The 25,277-nt window shown below is 42.0% G+C and overlaps 1 protein-coding gene across 4 annotated transcripts in view; it reads right to left on the bottom strand.

Moving 5' to 3' along the window:
- The window catches only part of LOC148015134 (Protein kinase superfamily protein), a 112,527-nt gene that overhangs the window by 62,745 nt on the left and 24,505 nt on the right, over positions 1-25,277 (bottom strand). For 3 of the 4 annotated variants that reach the window (XM_087665570.1, XM_087665569.1, XM_087665571.1), the window contains 6 exons: positions 25,111-25,182; positions 24,795-24,930; positions 24,526-24,683; positions 24,307-24,409; positions 6,758-6,975; positions 6,493-6,654 (listed from right to left, as the gene is read on the bottom strand). In XM_087665570.1, the coding sequence (XP_087521696.1) occupies positions 6,493-6,654; positions 6,758-6,975; positions 24,307-24,409; positions 24,526-24,683; positions 24,795-24,930; positions 25,111-25,182 (849 nt within the window). Of the gene's footprint in view, positions 1-6,492; positions 6,655-6,757; positions 6,976-24,306; positions 24,410-24,525; positions 24,684-24,794; positions 24,989-25,110; positions 25,183-25,277 lie in introns of all 4 variants that reach the window. The other variant, XM_087665572.1, reaches the window with a different exon arrangement.

The raw sequence follows: 25,277 nt of genomic DNA, 5'->3' as shown, positions 1-25,277 counted from the left end.
AACCTCATTAGAATAGCTCACCCCAAACAGGTACATAAAGTTAATGCACTTACCACAAATGGACCAATTTCTATGATTTGTGTTCAATTAAGAAATATGCCACAATTCTCTTTCTATTTAGATGCTCTACTAGATACACACTCTAGTCTCACTATTGCCCCATATGAATTGTTTCCTCCTAATTGTATCAAAGTAACAAGCCCAATCATTGTAGAACTTTCCAATAACAAAAAAGTCACATTGATCCATGTAATTCAAGCATATTTACAGTTGAGCTTGATTAAGGTACCTATTGAGATTCAACTTATAAAGCAGATGAGCTGTGATATGTTGATTGGTACAGATATCCTTCAACATCTTGTCCCCTATACTCTTTGGGCCGAACCCTTTACAGCATCATATCTAGGAAAAAAGGCTGACATTCCTCTCCTTCCAGAAATTAATCGCAACATTTATTCTATTACCGAACTTCCTACTCAACAAAAGGCTACTGCTCAAGAACAATGGATAGAAACAAAAAAATAGAAGTATACTCCAAAAATCCGAAAGATTTCCGCTCATCTGAGGTCTTTCATGCATGAGGATCCACTCATGTACAAAGAAAAAAGAGTTTCTTTTGCTATTTCACTACCTTTGAAGCCCAACGTTGTGCCTACTAAAGATGTTCATTATGGAATGAAAGAAGAAGATTTACTCCTTTGTAAGCAAGAAATTCAGACATTGCTGGATAAAGGCTTGATAGAACCAACAATCTCTCCTTGGGCGTGTTTAGCCTTTTATGTGAACAAACATGAAGAGCACAAACAATGAAGAAAAAGAATGGTGATCAATTATAAGCCATTAAATGCTTATTTAATTGGTTATGGTCATTCTATCCCTCTAAAAGTTATCGTGATTAAAAAGTTAAAGAAAGCTAATATTTTCAATAAATCTAATCTGAAATCAGGATTTTGGCAACTGCTACTCAAGCAAGAAGATAGATACAAAACTAGGTTTTGTGTCCCACAAGGCAATTACCAATGGACTATGCTACCATTCGGGATCAAAACAACACCTACATACATGGATGTGCATCTAGCCTATGGCTCACCAACTCTATCCATCTTCACACCAGCTTCATTTTGAGATGGCCAAATTACTTCGGAGGGGGCTTTACATTACATGTCAACTTTGCTAAGACTAGAGAAAATTAGAAGATCATTACATGTTCCGCTGCCCACATATTAGGAGATTAGAGATTGCTATAGTAACCTCTTTATCGAAGGGGCCTCCTTTTCTAGTTGATGAGAGTACTAGATCAATGCCACCTTGACTTGAGATGTGAGAATCCTAGCTCCAACAACAACTAAGCCAGCATGAGAAGCCCATGTAGAGAGCTCTCACAAATTGTAACCAGCCTTCCTTCTCAAAGAGGGTGATAAAAACCTAATTTTATAATAATTACAGCAAATAAATAAATCACAAAAATTGAAATGCACACTTTAAGGTTTAATGCTTAAACCTTAGACAATGGATAGCCTATTGGCCCCAAAACCGGTGCCCCTCATAGTATCTATTTATCTTCAATTGAAAAGGGATGGAGTACAATCTCTAATCTCCTCCGTTAATCCAAAAGCTACTTGCTACTAAGCAATTATTGACCCTTAGGTTAGCATTAATTAATTAATTAGTGCCTAGTCTCTAATGTCACCACTGACATTAGTGGTGGTGGCATTAGTGGCTAATAAATTGGTGTTGCTCCAAATCTGACATCGAGTACTACCTAGTACCTATTAAGTATAACTAATTGCAACTTTTGCCTTTGGCACCAACTGATATCTCAAGGTCTTAGGTCTCACATTATGAAATAATTAACTTACATCTCACATGTACAGATCACATTTGCACATTTGATTAAATTTTAATCAAATGCACAAAGCATCAAAATTTCAAATCCTAGTGACAAACCTCCCCCTTGAAATCCTTGTAATCATCCTCGATTGCACAAAAATATGCCAAAGCAAAACATACTGCACTTGCAATTTTCCAAAAGGCATCATAGTAAAAACAGCATCGGCCTTAGCTGCTTAACCATGCTACTACCAAACACATGCTGAAAATTTCCAGCCAGTATAAAGAGAACAAAAGATTCATAAAGAATCCAAAACTATTGCCAAAAATCCATAGAATGCGTTTCTCATAAGCATATCTCAACTCTTTTGGCCAAACAACCACAACAAAGCATAACATGAGCAAAAACCATGGCTGAACTATCAATGGCTTTCATAAAACATGATGTTGTCCACAAACCAGATGAATACCTCTGAAAACTGATGATCATCCGCTCAAAACCACCAACTTGTAATCGATCTCTGATGATCATACATTGATGCATACCAATGCGTGCTAATGTAAACTCATGCACATTGATACAAGTGTAGTTTCAGAGTTTCAAGTGTAAAACATATGCCATATGCATACAAACTACAAGGATTAGTACACTAAATAGTGATTTCATGGGAGGCATACTATCAACACAGTACCTTGGATGCATACTGAATACATCCGAGATCCACCATATACAAGAGATGTCCATCACTAGAGGAGTAGAAGTACTACCTCCCCCTTGAGCATCAAGCAATGCCCTGGGCCCTTGCTCTACTGAACCTAAATCCAAAGTGGACTCTAACTAAAAAGAGCCTCGAGGTAAAGCTACAACAATTGAGGATTGTCTTCCAAGCCATTTTTTTCCATTTTACTAAGGCACCAAAATCTCATCCAACTCGCCTTTGGCTGAATTTCAAAAAATACATCCTCAAGCACATCATCATGAAGAGGCCTCAATAAGCTCGCATAAAAGGCATTGTGTATCTGCTAGTGTGGAGGCAATTTCAACCAATAAGCAACATTGTCGATCCTCTCCAATACTTGAAAGGGCCCATAGTATCTCATACTCATCTTTGGATACAACCTATCTCTACCTTTCATCTTTTCAGCCTTGCCTTTTCCAAATGCAGCAACACATACTTACCCTTTGCAAAAAAAGCATGTCTATGGCGATCAGCTGCCTTCTTTTGCTTCTCTTACGACCTTTGAAGAGCATACTTAACCTTTGCATAGGCTGCATCCAAGTATTGTATGTACGGATCAGCCTCAAAGATCTTACCCTTTGTATGCAAAATATGGGGCACTTTCTTTCCACCTTCCACAACCTCAAATGGAGCTTTGTCAATGGAACTATACATGGTATTACTATATACAAACTCTACCAAAGGCAAATACTACTTCCATTGTGACTTATGCTCATATGCATAGCATCTAAAGAGAACAACCCATAGTAATAGGGAACGGCCATCCCGAGGCCCCGAAACGCGGGAATGCCGTCCCGAACGGATGGGCCGAATGAGGATGCCAAAATGGGACGGAGATGTCCCCTGTCCCATCCCCAACACTCGTCCCCCCGTCCCGGCCATCCCCTGCCCCGTCCCCTTGTCACATCTCCTGTTAGGGGACGTTTTTGATATTTTTTTTTTGGGTGTGGAAGTGCATGTCATTTAGGGGGTAGTTTTTTATATATTCTTTAGTAGTATGCATTCACCCACACACACAGTAACATGGGACCGGTTTTGGGGATAGGGATGGGAATAGGGACGGGCCCACGGGGATAAGAATAATAAATCGCCATCCCCTGTTACCATAAGAGGGGGCTCTAACATGGACATGGGACTGGGACGGCGGGGGAAGCTACAAAATGGGCATCCCCTATTACTATGCCCACACATCCATCCACCACATCACATGCATACATTTTCAAATGCTATTTATATATATCGTCCCCTCCCGCGTCCCACCCCCTGTCCTCGTTCCTTGCTTTTAGCCGTCCCCCCTCCCCGACCCCGTCCCCGTCTCCATTCCCGTTCCCGTTCCCCATTCCATGTTACTATGGAACAAGCATTATGGAATTTGTCTCTTTTGATTGACCATTTGTTTGCAAATGAAAGGACGAAGAAAATTTCAACATGGTACCTATATTTTCAAACAACTCCTTACAAAACAAACTTATTGACTTTTGTATCCCATGATACTTAACATATACTACAAAAATAAGTGTGTCTTATGATCAACCTTTATCTTCTTCCTCACTAAAATAAAATGGACCTGCTTACTAAACCTACAAATAATGCTCCATATCCCATCATTCCTCATAGGTGTCTTAGGAAGATCAAAGGCAACTCCTTACAAAACAAACTTATTGACTTTGGTATCCCATGATACTTAAACATATACTACAAAAATAAGTGTGTCATATGATCAACCTTTATCTTCTTCCTCACTAAAATAAAATGGGCCTGCTTACTAAACCTACGAATAATGGTCCATATTCCATCATTCCTCGTAGGTGTCTTAGGAAGATCAAAGACAAAGTCCATAGCAATGCTCTGCCAAGGCCTATCTGGAATATGGAAGCGTTGCGATAAACACAACATCTTTTACCTAACATACTTACACTTTTTAACATATGATGCATATCCTGACAAATTGCTCATTCTTTGAATAGACAATTATGTCATAAATAAAGTGCCCACAAATCATCTATGTTACCCAAAGATGCTATCCATCATTCGATTAAATGTGATAGGAGCATTCGTAAGTCCAAAAGGCATGACAAGTGATGGATGTATGAAATTCACAAGGAACGTGATAGAGCATTAGCATGTCCCCTCTTCCAACCTTGCACTTGCTCTCTCTCACTAGGAGTAGGTGAGGGTGTGCAACAAGTCAAGTTGAGGACCATTCACTCGAGCCATTGATACGCACAAAAGAGCCAAGATGATATAGATCACCTTGTGGTCTGATGTTCCAATAAGTACCACCGCCCTATACAAAGCAGCATAGTGTCTCCCACATCTTTAGTCTCTTTTACACTGTGACACCATTTCACCTTATCACCTTTATGTGCATGATTGCCACTCCATCGCACAATGTTGGGAGGAGGAGACTCCTCCAAAGATTGGAATGATCCAACGGCCTCTCAAACACCCCCTCTCCAAAACACTAGTGAGCACCATAGCATTTGACCACAACTCCATGTGATATGTCAAGTAAATTAATTTCTCATTGGCAAGAGCATCAATGGGATCGTAATGAAGTGAAATGTGAAAAAGAAAATACCTTGCACGTTACCTCAATGAAAAACAAGACATCAGCTTATCTATACCAATACTCAAAGTCCTCATCTCTTGCTAGTTGCCACAAGGGCTCAAAGGCTAGCCTAGAGTACCTATCCTTAGAGGTGTCTCATAGTCAGTGTCAAAAGCACACTATCACAAACAAGGCCTCACACAATAAGTGCAGCTCTTAGCTCTAAGCATGCAATGGTATGTGGGGCCAAGGCCTTGCTCCAGGTCATACAAATATCATCACCACCAAAGACTACTCCAAGGGCTGCTATCTATCATAATAGGTGCAGCTCTTAGCTCTATATACTAGTGTGTGTGAACCAAGAGTTGCTCGAAATAAGACTAGAGATCCTCACCACCATAGGTCACTCCCATGGCTGCCATTCATCATAATGCTCCTCCTTAATCCCCTATATAGAATCTACCATGGCCTCCACCACACCATGCCCATAGTCCTCCCATGCAACATAAGGTGTGTCATCCTCCTCATGTGCTCTGTTTGCAGACCACCTTTGTCTGTGTATCAAGTTGGACCCTCGTGTAGGAGCATCATATGTAAGCGTGGTGGTCATCAAGTTGTCAAATCACCAGAACCTTGTACCTTGACTCTCAGAACTATATATGAGAAAATCTAGACTCAAAGGTACTCAAGACTATATGCCCTCATGTCAACCAGTCCTTTATTGCCCTCCTCATGTGAAATTGTGGTCCAACAAAAGCAACCTAGGTTTTACCACCACATTTATATTCACAGGTATTCTGCAACAAAACATGTTTAGGGCCATGTTTAACAAAGCATATATACTTGTGGCTAGTCTACATAATAAACATAGATTCATAGATTTATCATGAGGTCCCAGTTTGCACAAAGCACTTGCAATGCATCAAGGTGATGTTATAGGCCCTCAAGTTAACCTAGTATGAACACAATGTCATCTGCATATAGGAGGATCAAGATCAAAGTACTATGTAGGGGTGTGTCAACCCCTCGCCTATCAAAAGAAAGCTTTTGCCCTATAGTTTTGCCTACTTTCAGCTTTTTCCCTATAGTTTTGCTTACTTTCAATTTTCAATTCATGTATTTACCTAGTACAGTATCTGCAAACAGCAGACCATGTAACTACAATAAGCAACTGCAATGATCACAATCAACTCATATTCCTGCTGGCCTGGATAGCTTGACCATGCAAGTTTGGGAGCCTGCTCAGAACTTGCAGATCTGCAACCCTACCAGCAGACAGAGCTAGTGGCAACATGCTAGATAATTCATTCAAGGATAATTTTGAGAGCTTCTACACATTAGAAACATTGGGAAAACCCAGTAATGTCTCACCGTTCGAATAAGACCAATTCGATAGTTCCTTGGGAAATCACCCATCATCCCAAAGTCAAAATAGGCAAGCGTGCCTTCTTTTGTTACCACAAGGTTACCAGGATGAGGATCAGCATGAAAAAATCCCTCTTCTAAAAGTTGCCGCAATGAACAAAAAACTCCCTGCAAGATATTCATTAGAACATTAACTGGAAGGAGATACCATTAAACAGCACCATTGTGTTTGTTCCAGTGCAAAAACTGAGGATGCTGTTAGAGTAAAAACCTGATCAACAAGGCATTGAATGTCAAAACCTAGTTTCCTCAGTGTTTCTAAGTCAGTCAATTTAATTCCATCTATCCATTCCATTGTTAGGACACTTCTGCTGGTTAATTTCCAATATATTTTTGGAACCTTCACTATGTCTGCAGTTTCTGCTGTTTTAAAAAGACTCTGTTTCCTCCTGCTCCGGATATCCTTATCACTATGAAAGCTTCCATTGTCTGAGAGCAAAGTAAAATGAATAGGCTGAGAACCAGTCCTTGCTGTTTTAAGAAAATAAAACCAAGGTACATAATCTGAGAAGTCAAAAGACAGTGTTCTGAAAATCCAAACATCACACATCTTCTGTATCATATGTTCTCAAAAGGCAATCTTCCAAACTGGTACATGATCCAAAAAATCACAAGACAATGTTCTGAAAATGCAAATATGATCATTCTGAGGATGCAAACAGGCATGATCTGCAATGTCAAAAGACAATATTCTAAAGATACAAATATGATACTTCTTTTGTAACACTCAGTGACACAAAAGAGAGTCAGATTTGATTGAAATTTCCAGCATCACAAACAATGCTGTGTCGGGTCTGATGTGCTTGTCATGTGACAACGGCATATGATCAGTGATACAAATCCAACAGGCAGTAAAGATGTATTTTGATACTAACCCTCCTTTCCATCCTCTCCACTCCCTGGACCTTCTCCTCATTCCCATACTCCCCTGGTTCTATCGTCCGCCCCTTAGTTTTTTCATACCATTTTGATATGCATATGCACTGGGGTATGAAAGCATGAAAAAAAGTACATTTCACTGGTACTGTCTGAACCATATGTAACCTGACAATTGAACATATGTTTCTACTAGTACACATTTAATTAACCACATTTTCCCATGATGCATATACATTTTAAAACACACATCACAAACTACAGCTAAAACATCAAAATTGTACACACCAGGAGAAAAGCATTCAATTTTGGGCACCTGAAACTTTTTATTTTTTAAAAATCAACAGGACAAGTATGTTATTAATTGTACAATAAATAGTATACTTCAATTTTTTCAAATGTTTTCAGATGTTTGTTTGCTCAAGCGTACGTGTATGAAAGAAACTATACTTCAATTTCAGGTGTGCGTGCTGGACACATGGACAACAGCTGTTGCTGCCATCATCTATTGCTGGTTGTCATCACATCAGGCCGCCCTGCTGGTCAACATCATCCACACCTGCATTTGCAGTCCTGCCTGGCATTTTACCTCCGCAATCCCAAAGACACCCTATACAAGCATCTTGCTGTCACACTACTGGTACAACGTCATTCGCTGCTGTGTTCCAGACTTAGCATCCTCCGTCAGTCAGAAAGCTGCTGTGTTTTCAGCCTGCACTGCTTTCTTCCACCTTGGCAACCTCCTCTACTATAAAGGCTACTGCATTTGACTGTGTTTTGCTGCCATGTAGCTGTGCAGATTGTTGTCTTCACCACATTCAAGTTTTGGCCCGGCAGGTTGCTCTCCGGATCTGTCAAAGAGTGACGCATTCCTTCACAATCCCTCATCCCGCTCCATCAAAAGAGAGAATGCTGTTCAGCAGCCCTCCAATCCTTGAGCACCCATTGTACCACACCTCATACACTCGGCTTGTTCATTCAATTTGTGTTGTTTCTTCAGCAGGGTAATGCAACTCGCATAAGCAAAGAAACTCGGCTTCAAAATTTGGATATCCTAAGGAAGGGCTATAAGCAGCCCACAATGATATAAATCACTTGTTCTTTAAGAAGAGCAGAATGGTAAGAATCACAAGATGTAATGTGGTGGGTGTCAAAATAGTGTGACGAAACAGTATGCACTCATACCATATCAAAGAGAGAGTAGGGTTTCGGGGAGAAACATACAGTGTATGGCAAACGCTAAAAGAAGAAAAAACTCAAAGAAAACATAGAAGAAGTGGCACAACAAGTCCCAAGGGGTAGATGCATATACCCTAGTGGGGTAGGAAGCAAAGATCGATGTCGACGATCTTCGGTGGTATGCACGTTGTTGCCACAAGAGTTGCAACCAGTGGTTGGTCTTCCTATTTGTGTAGAGGCCATAGCACCAGTGTGGCAAACCTGTATAGGAAGGGTGGGAGGGAGAAGAAGATAAGAGTATCTCCCGATGATGCAATGAAACTAGGGGTAATCTGAAGGAGATGTTGAGTCCACAACCTTTGTTTGCCTTCCGCAACCTACTTTCTCTGATGAAGAGGATCTTTAGCTCTCTGAGTACCTCTACTCTAATACCAAGTCAAAACAGTGTGACGGAACAGTATGCACTCATACCATATCAAAGACTCAATGCAATTTATGGGGAGAAACACAGAGTGTATGGCAAACATTGAGAGAAGAAGAAACTCAGAGAAAACATAGAAGAAGATGATGATGAATGATGAATCACTAAACCATGCTAGATGAAAGCAAATACAACAAAGCCAAAGCTCTGAAGATAGTTGCGTTGTCAATCAAGTGGCAACACCTAAGGGGAATCTGCTACTGCGTCTTTGGATCCGTCAAATTACAACACTCTTTGCCCCAATCTTCAATACATGGGACTTCAGGGGTTAATTTTCACCTTGCATAGTGTGTTTGCTACACTAAGCATTGTACTTATTCGTTCATAATTCAATTTCATTATCTTCCGTGTTTATTGTCTCTATGTTAAGCCTAACCTTATTTGTGCTTCTTTATCAATATATTCATTTGTCGTACGACTGTGTTTGTATTCTATAGATGATCATTTCTATACAACATCATCACATCCTCTCCCCTTGCACCTTAACATCAAATATCATCACCAACATGATATCATCTTGCTGCATCAACCATCTCAGAAGAACCCCCACCCCCCCTCCACAATGACATCCTCTCTATCCTAGCAAAAGCACATACTAGTAGTGACACCTCCTCCAACTTGACACTCATCCCCCTCTTGTTCATGGCCTGCTGTCGCTGCATTTTCAGTCTAGGATGAACTACTACAGCTGACACCTCTCTACAGCCCCTAACAGCTGCCTTTCGCTTCCACACATCCACAGCCAATGGCTTGCATCTAGGTGGTCGTTGTTATTTCAGACATCCATCCAACAGACATTTTGCTGATTTCTATTCTCTCTCAACTTCAAAGAGGGTTATTGGGCATCCTTCTTTTTACATCCTTGGACATCCAGACGCACTAAGGGCACTTCATGACCACTGTGACCAATGCTACTAGGGCCCATCCAAATGTCCAAGGATGTAGCACTTCTGCTCTTTCAACTCTTCAATTTTATTGCATATCTCTATAGCATCCATTTGTTCACGAAATTCTCCTCGTCTCCATTCAATCCCTACTCTATTCTCTCAATCCATTTTTTTAGTCATGCTTGTGGTACACACTATTATCTATGCAAACCCTAGTGTTTCCTCACAGGTGGGAGCCAAGACTGATTTGGAGGGAAATACATAGAAAATTCAGAGCATAAATGAGGACTAATTTGCTACTACAAATCAGGGTTTTCTAGCAATGTTTTGCCCCTAAATCGATCAAGGATTACAAGGCTTTGTCAGATGTAACAATCATACTTGGTTATTGACATATACCTACTAAGCCAATTGTGAAGCTCTCCAAAGAAAGTAAAGAAATACCGTAAGTGGCACCAGCATTTGGGGCCAATCAATGTTCCCTCTTCTGTGTGGGAGCACTCTAGCTCACTTCTTGTGAGCACTCAATTTGCTCGATTATTGTTTTAAGTTGATTGCAATTGAAAAGTTTATGTTCACTAACCTTTGGGCTTTAACGAAGGCTGTTACACTATGCAGTATATCCATTGGCAAGATGGTGTTGGCCTACCTATTTTAGTCATGTCAATCTGTCATCTCTCGGTTGTGAGCTCTATGGGAGCTTTGGCATTTTAGTATGCATTTCTCATGTTTTAGGCCCTTTTCTTATATTTGTCAATCGGTTTACACATCTTGCCAGTGCCTATCTACTTCTAGACTATCCAAGATGCCATGACATTATTTGTCACATTTTCCTATGCAGTTGGACTGCATTTATTGCAACTCTATGTTCTTTTCCAGCAGGTCGGTCAGTTTTTTGGCCATTTATGGCAGGTTGGACAGATTTGGTGGACTTCAGCTATTTATGGCTGGTCTCTCCCCGCTTTGGCCATTATCTCCTACAAGTTGCTCCTCTGACTCTAGGTATTCTTCAATGTTGCTACTGCCATCATCATTTCCAGCCTGATCCGGTGCCCTCACTAACGCCTAGGGCTGTGTGCAGGGACTGATCAGTCCTTCCAATTGTATTCGGCATTTATTTCAGTCAATGCAGATTTCTTTCCTCCTCAGCAAATGCACTAGTATTTGTGAAGGCAACAGGATATTTCCCCCAAGCAAACCCTCTACATTGATTCCATTGTGATCCTATAGCAAATTCATCCTGTTTCGAGATTGTCTACAGCCAAAACACAAGTTTTGGTGGGTGTTTGCAAGTTATTGAACATGTTTCATCACCAATTTTTTGGCTTTGATGATTCAGAGGATGAGGTCTCTCGTTTTTCCTTTGAGAGATGGAGAGATTATCATGCTAGTCCACATGAAGCTTGAGAAGAATGGAGGTCACAAAGCCCATTTGCGCAAGAGCCTTCTTCTATTCCCTCCCTCCATGTTTCTCACAAGATCTGACATCATGGTCTTAAGATGCCCCCGAAGGCACCCTCTGTACAAGTGCCCTTGCTTCCTTCCTTGCCCAAGAAGGATTGCTTGGATGGTTCCAACTATTCTTTGTGGTCATGCAAGGTGGAGTGTATCCTTAACAACCTTTGGGACTTTGTTTCTCATCCCGTAACCCATCCTATGGAGGATCCCAATGTTGGCTTGACGATGGATTGTGCTACCTTGTGGGATCGGCTCAACTCTTGAGCTAGATCTTTTCTGTTTATGAGCTTATAGGATTTTGTCCTTGTGCATGTTCGCAGATTAAAGACTGCTTCAAAGGTTTGGAAGAATCTTGCATCTCTCTAGCATTAGAAGACATTTGGTCACCCCATATCCCTTGAGGAAAAACTTCATATGCCCGGCGTCGTTGAGTTTCCTTCCATGAAGGACCACATCGACATATTGGAGCACATGAGAGATGAGCTTGCATCTTGGACTGACGATATCTTCCAAGGACATGGCCATGATCATACTGACTCAGTTGCCATCTCCAAAGTTTGATGTATTCTACACCAATCTTCTAACTTCAAGAATTGAGAATACACTTCTTTGGAGGATCTTGCCCCACTAGTCTTGAACGATGACAAGCAGCTCAAAGATATAAGTACCCATGGATCCACCTCCACCAAGGCTTTTACTGGAGGTTCAAGGGAGAGGGAAGAAGAGAAAGCCCCAGGCTAAGAAACAGAAGGACAAGAAGGATAATTACAAGGATGAGAGGAAGAAGCAACCCAAGTACCCACACTGTGGGAAGGGCGCTCATCTTAGGAGAAGTGCTAGCAGTAGTACCCCATTTGAAGCCCAAAGAGGGGTCCAAGGATTCGAAGGCCACACCCACTACCACAGAGTCTGTCTTCGTACACTTGTTTGAGGTGGAGGATACGGCACTTGCTTCTTCGAAGGAGGAGAAGCCTTGGCTCGTGGAAAGCGGGACCTCTTTCCACATGACTTACCACAAGGATTGGCTTCACGACATGCAATCCAAAGGGGGATCCGTCACCATTGCTGTCAACTCTTTCGTCCTCGTGTGTGGAGTAGGGACCATTCCCTTATTGCCTAATCAGCATTCTTCTTTGGCCAAAGTCCTCTATGTACCAAATTTGGGCTTCAACCTTTTCTCTATTTACAATCTTACACAACTAGGTATCCAAGTCATCTTTACCCAGAATGCAGTCACAGTGGAGGATGCATCTTCAAGAGCTGCTCTATGGATAGATACACAAAAGAGTAGACTTTACACACTCATAGCCCTTGTTGCGTGGTCTTTCCATGAGCTTGTACTGCTTTGGCATGTTCATCATGAGCATTTGAACCTTAATGCTATTCGACGAGCTTCTCAGAACATGGAGGAACTTCTAGATATTCCCTTCCATTCACAACCTATGCCCTAGCTGCTTGAGAGGCAAGCAATATAGGCAACCTCGTCCCTAGGTTGCTACTTGAAGGGCATCTACCCCACTACGATTGGTTCACACTGACCTTTGTAGACCTATGGGCACACCCTCCCTTGGGAAGGCCAAGTACCTTTTGCTAAATGTTGACGACTTTAGTTGTTAAGTATGGCCCTAATTCTTGGAGTACAAGAGTGAGGTATGCTCCCGTTTCTATGAGTGGAAGGTATTTGTGGAAAAGTAAATCTTCTTCAAAGTTCGAGGCATCCGAGCATATCATGGCAGTGAGTTTTATTCTAACCTATTTTTTGCATTTTGCACGAACCAAGGTATTCGGGTGGAGTATTCCCATCCGAACACACCATCAAAAAATGATGTGGTGGAGCGTGCCAATTGGACCACACTTGAAATGGCCCGATTGATGTTGAAGCACAAGAGTCTTCCCCGTTCCTTATGGGGTGAGACAGTGGCTACTATGGTACATATCCGCAATAGGTCACCTACTTTGGCATCTATGACCCGAAAACTTGAAAGATCCAGGTGAGCAAGGATGTGATCTTCAATGAGGTTGTGGTGTCATGGGATGTTTAGCATAGAGTGTGAAAGCGGGAGATGTACTATCATGTCGATGAATTCATGCTTTGGCTACAGACTAGTAAGTGACAGCTTCTTACTTAACACACTTCGCAAACTTGCTCATTGTCATGGTTAAATGTGACACTTGGTGATAGTCAAGAAAGTCTTGGAAGTTCATGAGCATGTGGCTTGGTATAGTGGCTTTATGGTCACTTAAGTGAATTGTTCAAGACACTAGTGATGAGGATGGAGCATGGGGGTGATGAACAGGCCTTCAGCGCAATTGTCAGGTGCAACAGGTTGAGAGGGTGCTGCTGTCCAATATAGCCACAAAGGTGGAGGAGAAGGCATGCTAACTGGGAGAAGATACAAGGGAAAGGTGGGGGAAGAGCCAAAGAAGGTAAGTGGTCTTGTTGCTCATGCATTGGGGAGAAGAGAGGAGAGTATTGAGACTGTTTTGAACGGGGAAGAACAAGGAAAAAGAGGGCAGCAAGCTGTCCTTGCTAGGCATCATCTTCCATTAAGCTTTTCTCTTGAACTATCCATTGTTTCTTGTTCTCTATCATTGGGAGAACACTTGAAGAACATACAAGGAGTGTTTTGTGTGGATTATGGGGTGATTTTGACAGAATTCAGCAGTGAGAAACAGGGCAACAAGCTGTCCTTTGACATCTTCCTCTCTTACAAGGTCTTTGGTGTGATCCATCATTTGATTCTTGGTCCCGAACAGCAGGAACACCTTCTTTGATCATCAAAGAGGAGTTTTGATAGGTTTATGCTCTTTATGTGGACTGTTTTGGGCTGTGAATAATAGTCAGAAACAGGGCAGCATACTGGAAATAGAGTTTTGAAGCTCCAACAGGGCTTCTTTGGTGGACTACAGCCTGTTTCATGCTCTCTCTGCCCTTGGTAGACATAGTCTAGACATGATAGATTAGAATTTTCTTGGATTTGGGGCAGCCTCTATACCATGTTTTGCTGCTGTAATAAAATAATTACAAGGCTGAAGTGCTTCTAAAGGCCCATACAGGGTATTGACAGAGATTATTGCATTATCAACCATGCGCCTTGTCTATGGTGGAAGTTAGCTAGCGTCTACCACTAATAGATCGATGTATGTATGAGATTATGAGGTGATCCCTACACATTATGGATTATGTTCAGCAAAGATTTGTCATATATCAGTATGTGCTCAAAGCCAGTCTCAATTGTGTTGGGCTATCATCCCAAGTGTATGTTTTTGTCTTTTTCTTGGCAATTCTATGAGAGGCATGAGATGTATTATAGGATGATTGCTCTTCTGGGCTTATGAAATAAAATCATTGGGATTCACCTCTCTCTATCTCACTTGATTCTAACCATCTTCTAAAATCTCTTTTTTTTCTTATTGCATCTCTGAATCTTTCTACACCCTTCTATCTCTTACCCCTTTGGTAGACCTTCAACACTACATGCTCCAACACTGGCCTACGAAGATCTGAATGATGGTTCTTTTGTTACAAGTGGTTCTTCATCATTGATTGACCTCCCCCCCCAAATCAGCCCCTCCCCTTCCTTCCAAGTTACCTCTTGGTACCCCTTTCATCTGCGACTCCTTCCCCTCCATCGCCTTCTCCCTCACCTTCTCCCCTTCCACCCTTGATGATGACTCCATCTTTTACTTCATCATCAAGTATTTCTACCCCTTCACCATCTCCTCAGGTTTCTTCTGGGGGGATTAAGCAGTCAAAGGGGGAATCTTCATCAAATGAGGATCTACCTAATACCTTCCCTTAGTGAGGGGGAGTGAGTCCCTTTCACAAACAGGTACTTTGCAAGTACCGGAGGCCTCTCATTCTCCTTCGCAGCCAGCAAATCCTGTCATCATTTTCCACTGGTATCAGCGGCTCACGTAGGATTCAGGGATTACTCAGTTCCCTAAGACACCTCTTGGCCCATGCAAGTCAGCTAGGCTTCAAACCCGGCAGGACAGTTCACTCTACGTGAGCTATACCCTCATGTCCCAGATTCATAAGGACCATGAGCCTACTACAGTTGATGAGACTCTTGCACAAGATGTTTGGCATGGTGGTATGTAGGCTAAGCTCCATTCTATCGAGCAAAACCAAACTTGGAAGTTGGTTCCTCATTCGAAGAAGCAGGTGATTGGTGTGAAGTCGATCTATAAGACCAAGTATCTTGCAAATGGGACTTTGAATAAGCATAAGGCACAGCTTGTTGCCAAGGGATTCTCTCAACATGTAGATTTGGATTACTTTGAGACTTTCACACCGACAGCTCAAATGTCCACCATTTGAGCTATATTGGCTTTAGCCGCAAATCACCATTGGCTAGTTTATCAAATGTGGACATGAAGCCGGCCTTTCTAAATGGCAACTTGGAGGAGATTCATGTCTCATAGCCTCCTAGTTTTCTTGTGCAAGGGAAGGAGGACCATGTTCACATGGCCTGAAGCAAGCTCCTCGTGCTTGATATCAACGGATTGATCGACTCTTCTTGGACAGTGGCTTCCATCGATCAAATCCTGACCCCAACCTTTGTTAGAAGCTTGAGAAGGACATATGTGTTTTAGTCATCTTCTATGTTGATGACCTCATTATCACAAGGAGCGACACACAACACGTTGATTGAACTCAGATGATATTGGGCCAGGAGTTCCACAATACGGATCTTGGAATCCTACATTTCTTCCTCAAGTTGGTGATCCATCAAATGGCACAATGCATTTTTACTTCCCAGCACAAGTACATCTCCAAGCTTCTTTTGAAGTTTGGCATGGCCGCATATTGGCCTATTTCTTGCCCCATGGACCCAGAGTCTAGATTATTGGCAACAAGTCATCCCCTTCCCCATCCTACCTATGAATAAAAACTCTAAATGCAAAAAGCATAAAACCAATCATACAACAAGGCACAGATTAATAAACACAGAACACAGTTAGGGTTAGGACTAGGGTTAGTGTAACTCAAAGATAGTGAACATAATGAATAATGAATAATGAGTATGTAGTGCTCATGTAGCAAACACACTATGCAGTGAATACTGAACCTCGAACTCTCATATCCATGGGCTTAAGGTAGAGATTATGAGTTGTAGAGTGTGTCTTACTCGAACAAATCCCGAATCGCAACAAAGGCAGCCTCAAAGTGTCGAACACCAGTAAACGCAGCCAAGAAAGACTGGTCTAATGCAAAAGACAATGCAAGAGAGAGAAATACTAAAAACACAAGTACTTGAGGAGAAAGAAAACCTAGCAATTGTGCAGAATAGGTAAATGCAAGTTGACTAAGTTGGGTGACAAGTGGAAACTAATGGCAACAATGCAGATGTTGATGGCGATAGTAGCTGAAGCAAAGAGACTAACTGTTTTCCTTCGTTGATCCCAAGGCATCCCACCCCAAAGCAGTCAAGGCATCAAGCAAAGGATGCATGTTGGTTGCCTAGTAACCTACCAAGACTACAAGGACAATGGTTATCTTACCAAGGGAGCCCAAGTGATCACCCAAAAGAGGCCAGGGCATCGGACCAAGAGTACGTATCGGCTGCCCAGAGGCCTATCAAGTCCTGCAAAGGCAAATGAAATCAACAATGGACTTTGTATTTTTTGTTTTTAAAGCACATTTGGTGTAATTTATGCAAAAGATTTAGCATAAAGTAATGGTTTCAAATCAATTTTTGTCCCATTGAGTTACTCTCTCTCAAAGTACAAGAAAAGATGGATGCAGAGCCCCACTACCTTTATAAAACAAGCAAAACAATCCCACACACTACTAGGGTAACTCCCTAGGGATTCCTGAGAGAGAGAGAGAGAGAGAGAGTGTGTGTGTGTGTGTGTGTGCGCGCGCGCGTGCAAACCATACAGAGAATATGTAGAGAAAAAAAGCAAAACGGGTAAGCAAACAAGGCAAGCAAACCTAGTATGCAAGCATAGGAAAAAAATTGCCTTTGGAGACTGCCATGTGCAATGCCATGAATATGGAGTCGACCATTCCAAGGGTGACCGAAAAGGGATAAATGCGCGCAGATGCATGTTTACATTAGCAAAATGACAATGCATGGGGTGATGCAAAGGAAGATGCAAGCATTCATACTCATGCAAAATGTGATGCAACGGTACCACTTGGGCTGTACTATATCCCTCTCATCAAAGACAATATCCCTCCTAACAATCACTTGTTTATCCGAGGACCAAATGAACGGTAGACTTTTTCTTCGGAAAAATAGTCCACAAAGATCAAGAGATCTTCTCGAGAGAGATACTTTCCTATCTTGTCACCAAGTGTATGAGTACAAGCATGACTATCGAAGACTCTGAAGTGAGAAACATCAAGCCAAGAGCCAAAAATGCCTTGTATGGAGTCGTTTTAAGCATTGTCTCAGTCGGACATTCATTAAGGATGTACATTGAAGTGTTAACAACCTCAACCCAAAGGCGCTCAAGGAGCTTTGCTGAGAACAACATAGAGTGTGCCATGTTTACGACTATTTGGTTCCTACGCTCTATGACTCCATTCCGTGAAGGGGAGTTTGTAGAGCTAAGCTAGTATGCAATGCCTTGCTCCTATAGAAACTCCAAAAACTCATGGGAGATAAACTCACAACCAGAATCATTTATCATAGTACCCACAAGATAACCAGTCTGGTTATGAACTAGCAGCATCCAAGCATTGAAATAAGTGAAGACATCGGACTTTTACTTAAGGAAATACACCCACACGTACCTAGAGTAATCATCCACTATCAAATAGAAGTACAGTGCGCCATTCAAGGCAACAATGGATGTGGAACTACAAAGATCTATACGAATGAGCCTAAGAGGTTTCTCAATGCGTGAGGTAGATTGTTGAGGGAAGGGTGCACGGTGCTGCTTACCTAGCTGACATGCTTTACATACCTCACGAGACAACTTTAGGAGTGGAAAACCCTACACCATCCCCTAATGCAACAGCTCATAAAGAGAGTCATAGCCAAGATATCCTAAGCAAAAATGCCAAATACGCTCAGAGATCCATGGGCTCCCATGTGGTGGCCAAGGCCTGGAAGAGATACAACTCCGAATCATCAGCAATCGGCTCAATAAGAACATGGGTCATGTGGTAAAGGCCATTAGGCTATGCCTTGCCTTAGCAATCACTAAACCAGTCTGAGAGTCTAGGACCTCGACTGTGGTTGTTGTGAAGAAAACTGCTCGCCCCAACTCCCAAACTTGCTGAACGAACAAGTTCACCCCAAGCTAAGGGACATAATAGACATCATCCATCGAAGCTAGATCCGGACCCTGATCAATGGGAAAACTAACACAACTCTCGACCTAAATCTTAACCGAGGAGTTGTTTCCTATACGAACTCTCCCAGCTGCAAGGGCTCGAGAAATGAAAATGTCCACTCTAAGAGCCATGTAATGGATAGCTCCACTATCCACAAGCCAAATAGGTGTTGACGTATTTGGCTGTGACAAGACAAGTCAGCCTTTGCAAGCACCTCATCGGGATGCGACTCGCAAATGTGAAAATGACTCATATCCAATGTCTCTAAGGAGACGATCTACACCTCTGCAAACCAATCAGACAAACCCTGTCGAGTTAAGTAGTTCACCAACTATGATAACTGATCGGTGGCAGTGTGGATTTGGCCTCACCACTGCCCTTGCGATAGATTGCCACCATCCTACTTTCCTTAGTAGTGGTTACTTGATTGGGGTACGCAAGTCTAATTCTTGGATTTTGGCTGTGTGTCTCTTGCCTTAGATTGACACTCGTCGTCATAATGACCGACCTTTTAACAATATTGCCAATACCTATTCTTTTCAGACACATTCTGCCATCCAAATTTAAGAGAAGATTGAGTGGTTCCCTGAGATTCACTAGCCGTGTTTTGATTTTGATTTTGATTTTGATTTAAGTCATGTTTGCCCTTGTCTTGTTGCCCACTCTGAAAGGTTTCAACTACAACCCCCTCTATCAAGGACGTGTTATGAAATTGATTGAATAACCATGAGTAATGCAACAACTGACACTCAAAACTCATAAAATGTGGGCATCTGAGGTTGTGAAATCACTTACTGCACAAAATGGAAATATTTGCTTGTCAGCTTGTTAAGAAATAGAGCAACCTGATCGTCAAAGAACTTAGGAGCCCCAGTGGTTGAGAACTCAATAAGGAGATGCCGATACTCAGCCAACTTGACTTTCAAGGCATCCTTGCCTGTGATTTTGAAATGTTGGTGCTCATGATCCAAATTAATGCAACAGGTCCTATCTCGAGCTACATAGCAATCAATCAAGTGTGCCCAATGCTTGGATGCTAGATAGAAATGTTGAAGCTAAGTGTGAAACTCAAGCAATAAGCCATGCATAAGCTCAATAATAGCAAAGGCATTACGAGCCTTTCATGAGTGGATGACCTCGTAAGGAACAAGTACGGGATTACGCTGAAGTTCCAACCCATAGGTTCTAAGAGTCTAAGACATGTCTCATCAAATTTAACCAAGCGATGTAGTTTGACCCATTGAAACAAGTCTTGTCATTAAAAAAAGTGTAGTTTGACGATGTAGTTTGACCCATTGAAACGAGTCTTGTCATTAATAGCATGCTTGGCAGATGAAGAGCTAGAACCATGAGGTGTCTAGAAAGATAGATAGATGGGATGAGATGGAGAATAAGATGGTGGTGGTGGTGGTGGTGGTGGTGGTGGTGAATGAGGAAGAGAGAATAAAGATGGATAGGTAGAAATAGGCTGTTGATGTCCAATGAGTGTCCGTTGCTGCGAAGGTACCAAAACGGATATAGGTCTATATGATATCGTAGGTATTGGTGGAGGCACTAGGACACGACAACCTTGTCCAAATGTCAACAAGGACACAACATAATGATCGGATGGTCCACTAGGTAATGCCATAGAGGCAAACTGATATACCAAACGATCCACACTCAAGTATGTCCAGGATGCACTCCTAGAGGGATAACCTGAAAATATATGTGTGGGAGGTCAAGCATCCACCACAAATACACCACCCGAAAATGGATAGATAGAGATCCTAAAGACTGTGCCTAAATATCCAAAACCCCCCAATGTAGTGTATGGCCTGATACGTGTCTAAACCAGCAAGGGATATTCTGATTTTTCATCAAAGAGTACATCTCTACTGACAAACACCTTTTCAGAGACTAGATCATAGAGTCTACAACCTTTGAAACATGGCAAGCACACATTACGGCTTCCATCCAAAAACTGTGTGGCAAGCTCTTTGCTTTCAGCAATACATCTGGCCATCTCCATGAGTGACCAATTCTTCCTTTCTGCACCCATTCTACTATGGAATATAAGCAGTAGTGAACCGATGAACAATACTCTTTTACTTCAAAAAGGAATTCAACATAAAGGACATATATTTCCCCTCCCCTCGGCCCGAATGGAGAGTATTTATTTTACAGCCAAATTGGTTTTCAACAAGTGCTACAAAAGCCAAGAATACATCATACACTTCTGACTTTTTTACTAAAGAATAGACCCAACAGAAGTGTGTAAAGTCATCAATAAAAGTCACAAAATAGTAACATCCACCCAATGACTTTGTCTGTATAGGCCCACATATATCTGAATGCACTAGCTATAACCTGGCTGTGGCTCTAAAATCAACATTACAGGGAAACAAAAACCGATGCCTTTTTCCCAAAATACATCCTTCGCACAAATGCTCAAGAGGTCTCTCCATAATAGGTAATCCATCTAGCATTTGTGTACACTATAATAGCATCAAGCTACTATAGTTCACATGCCCCATTCGAGCATGCCATAACTCCACCTATAACATAGCAAGAGTAAGAGTGGATGCTAAACACGCTGACTGATCAACTAAACGAGCATTTAACTCATATAACCCATGATATAAAGTGCCAATCAAGACCAAAATCATGTGTTCCTTATCTCTCACCATGCATCTGTCATCATTAAAAGTGACTTGCAATCCACAACATGCCAAAGAAAAAATAGAGAGTAGATTCTTCTTTATTCCTATCACAAACAAAGCATCTTGTAGACAGAGAATAAAGCCATCAATGGTTGAGCGCACAATCTCCCCAATATCTCGAACAGGATATAATGCATTATTGGCACACTATATAGACTTGCCAACTGGAGCTGCACCAACGAGAGCAAATAAATCTCTGCAAGATGTGATGTACCTAGAAACACCACTGTCAAAAAACCAAGTGTTTGCATCCTCAATAGAACTAAATGCTCTATCAGCCCAAGAAGAGTCATAACTGCATGTGTAAAAGCAATAGTCCCTGTCTGCAATAAAGGACACTAACTCAGTAGCAATGGAAGGAGCATCAAAAACAAACATCCTTGGCTCCTTTTTCTTCTCCTTGGCGATGCGCTTTTTACACTCAATGATGTAGTGGCCTAGCTTCTTGCAATAATGGCATTTTCCTTCTTGGCTTGCGTACCCCCTTGTTTTTTATTACCTTGTGAAGTGCCTGAAGTCCTACAACTCTACGTAGCATTCTTTACTTGGTTGCCTTTGCCCTTCTATCTTGCCATAAAAGCCTACTTAGAGAATATGACATCCACACCACTATTTCTTTTTGTTTACTCCTCCTCTAGAAGCAAACTGGCAAACTAAAGAAAAAAAATAGGCTGTGGAGCAATCCTCATGGTGAGATTTAGGGCCGTATGAAAAGCCAAGTACGAAGGAGGTAATGAGTTCAATGTAGTAGATATTAGTTGTGCATCTTAATAGTACCCATCGACATTCATAAGTTGCTCACGCAAGTCTTGAATTTTATTCAAGTAATCTTACATAGAATCACCCTTATCCATTTTCAATGTCTCAAGCTCTTTCTTTAAGGAAGAGATGCGAGTCTCATTCTTACTAGCAAACATTTGCTCCAAAGTTAGCCAAGCTTCTCGTGAAGAAGCTGTAGAACGAATGTGAGGGATGATGGACCACTGAACTGCCAATGCAATCAATGACAAAGCCTATGCATCCCGTGTATCCCATGCTTTTTGAGTTATTGATCTTTGGGAAAGTGACTGAAGTGAAGCAGGTTGAACAGGATGAGGTGCCCGTTGTCCACGTCCTCTTGGAGAAGGAGTAGCAGGAGCGACAACTCCGGGCCTAACTTCTTCTCCACTGACATAGTCCCAAAGATTTTTCACAACAAGCACATTCTTCATCATGAAGGACCAAAGTGAGTAGGTGTTACCATCCAATCTGTCCTCCTTGGAGACATAGGTAAATACATCTCCTCCTTGATTTGCCATGATAATCAATACCAAGAGAAGGCAAAAGAGCAATGTCCAAGCTGAAGCAACCTGGAAATCTCCAAAATTTCCAAAAATTACAGCAAATAGCTTGCTACAATTAGTACATTGAGGTACACTCTGTCAAAATTGTCCGTAATGCACGCAATACAAGGTGCATTCAATGTTCAGCAACACTGTATGAGCAAAAACCCCAAAATTTATTGCCCCAAAATTGTCCAAAACAATCTAATTCTGACTAAGACTACAATACATACGCCAATGTCTTCAAAATTTCAAAAAGCCCCAAAATTCTTGACTTATTTGCCAAGAAATTTGCATCAATCGTGTTTCGAACACATATTCCAATTTTTGTGTCTGCCCTTATAGAATCTCCTTTTCCAGAGATGAATCTAGAATAGAAAAAATAAAATTTAAAAAATTTGTTGTACCTCCAGCTCTAAGGCAGGATGGAGACACAGGTGGTGGACTAAGCAGCTGCTGGACGAGCTAGGCCAAGCGGTTGGCGGACTAGGGCCAGAGTGCAGAAGAGAAGCTGCAGGCAGGGCAGCAGGTGCACGTTGGTGGCTGCTTGGAGAAGGCAGGTGTTGGTATGCATGGGCGTGGCACAGGGCAGGAAGCTGCAAGGGCGACGATGGCGAGCTGGAGGCAGGCGTGGCTAGCGCTGCTACAGGCGGGTGGCAGAGTCCAAGCGGGAGGGCGCAGTCTGGAGGTGGTTCCAGACAGACTGGCAGGCTGTTGGACGTTGGCACAGGGCACGGGCAGCTGTTGACTGATGGACGCTAGGCAACAGGCAGCACTGGGGCTGTGGGCTAGCTGGCGGCTGACGAACCTGGCGCTGCTGTGCTGGGCAGTGGCAGCTGCTGCAGGAGACGGACAACACTAGCGGTCTTCCACCAGACAGAGCTGACTGACCGTGAAATCCCGGAGGCTGAGGAGAGCTGAACCCTGCTCTGATACCAAATGTGAGAGGGTGAGAGGATCGAAGCTCAGCTGAGAGTTGCAGTAGACAGTGTAGAGAGTGAAGCACGACACCCAATGCAATAGACTGAAAGAGTGTAAACTGAAAGTACAAAGTACAACCCTTCAACCTTAGGGTTGTAGGGGGCGTTCACACCCGAACACGATAAGTGCCCGTAAGTGTGTAACATAAACACATACAAAAGAAGATAATAAGTCTGGGGGGAAAAACCTCTCGTACCAAGAGTAAAATGTGCCCTAGTGTCCTACTGATCACCGACACTCCTCTGTGAGCGTAGGTGTGACTGAAACCCAACAAGGATATGGTGTATGAACTGTAGAAGGCAGCTATACAGGTCTACCAGCTTATCACAAAAATGTCTACCATAGCAAGCCATAACACACTTATCATTAATAATTACTGTGCCAGGTTATTAAGGAAAAGGGAATGCCATCACTAGAAATCAATGGAGTTTTCCTCTTAGGACTACAGGCACCAGAATCCAGAAAGTACCTAGGACAACATGCACCATAATCCAATCTATACATCATCCTGTTGTTTCAGCCAAACAGAAAAAATCATCTAAGGAAACACAAATAATAAGAACTATATACACAGAATTACCATCTGCCTTTTCATTGATTGATTGACCCCCATATAGGATCCCAAATCGTTCGGCATTCTTTCCTTCTTTCACATAGTCAATCTCCTCAAACATATGTTCCACCTACATAGTAAGATGCATTATTAAATGAACTGGATTACTGACACTTGTCCCAATACATAAATTGGTTGGTACCCTGGTTCAGATATCATTAATTGTGATCTGTTAAAGTAACCAACCATTTCATTGACAGCAGCAAGGATGTCGCGACGTGCTCCTAAGAAGCGCTGAAGAGGCCCTCCAACAATGCGTAATAGATATGAATCAAGAGCTAACCTTGAGTGTACTCCTGGCCTTTGCACTTTGACTGCAACAAGTTCTCCAGAGCTTAAACAGGCTGCAGCAGCAAATGTAAACCTTTAGAAATTTCAGATCTTCCTTGTAACAAGACATAGATTATGCAACCCCTATTGAGATTCCACAGTAACAATTAAAGACATCATCCTACCTTTATAAACCTGCCCCAATGAAGCAGCAGCTACTGGTTCTTCACTAATTTCTGCAAACAGCTTCCTTGCAGGAGACCCTAGCTCAGACTCAATGAATTGAAGCGCAATTGAAGTCGGAAATGGAGGAATTTGATCCTTGAAGAATCCACAGTATTTGTATGTCATGATATTTTCAAATCAAGAGTCCGATATCCTAGCAAACACAAAAGTCCACAAGCATTCATGAAGTAAACACAAGACTTTTTCCAGGCCCCAACACGCTTTTGGACACCAAATCAGTAAACTGTAGAAGATCAAGTTGGAAAGGAGAGATACCTGTAGCTTTGCCAATTCTTGGCAGTAAGCATTAGGCAATATATCTGGCCGTGTACTCAATGCTTGTCCAAGCTAGACAATATGCATAGATTTGATATTTCAGCAGTCAAAGAATGTGCCATAGAAAGCATATTATGCTATCTAACTTTGCAAAGCCAATATTTAAT

The sequence above is a fragment of the Lygodium microphyllum genome, chromosome 24, assembly GCF_053477565.2.
Source record: "Lygodium microphyllum isolate KBCC chromosome 24, Lygodium_microphyllum_v1.1.10, whole genome shotgun sequence".
Lineage (NCBI taxonomy): Eukaryota > Viridiplantae > Streptophyta > Polypodiopsida > Schizaeales > Lygodiaceae > Lygodium > Lygodium microphyllum.
This window is presented reverse-complemented; position numbering and strand designations above follow the sequence as displayed.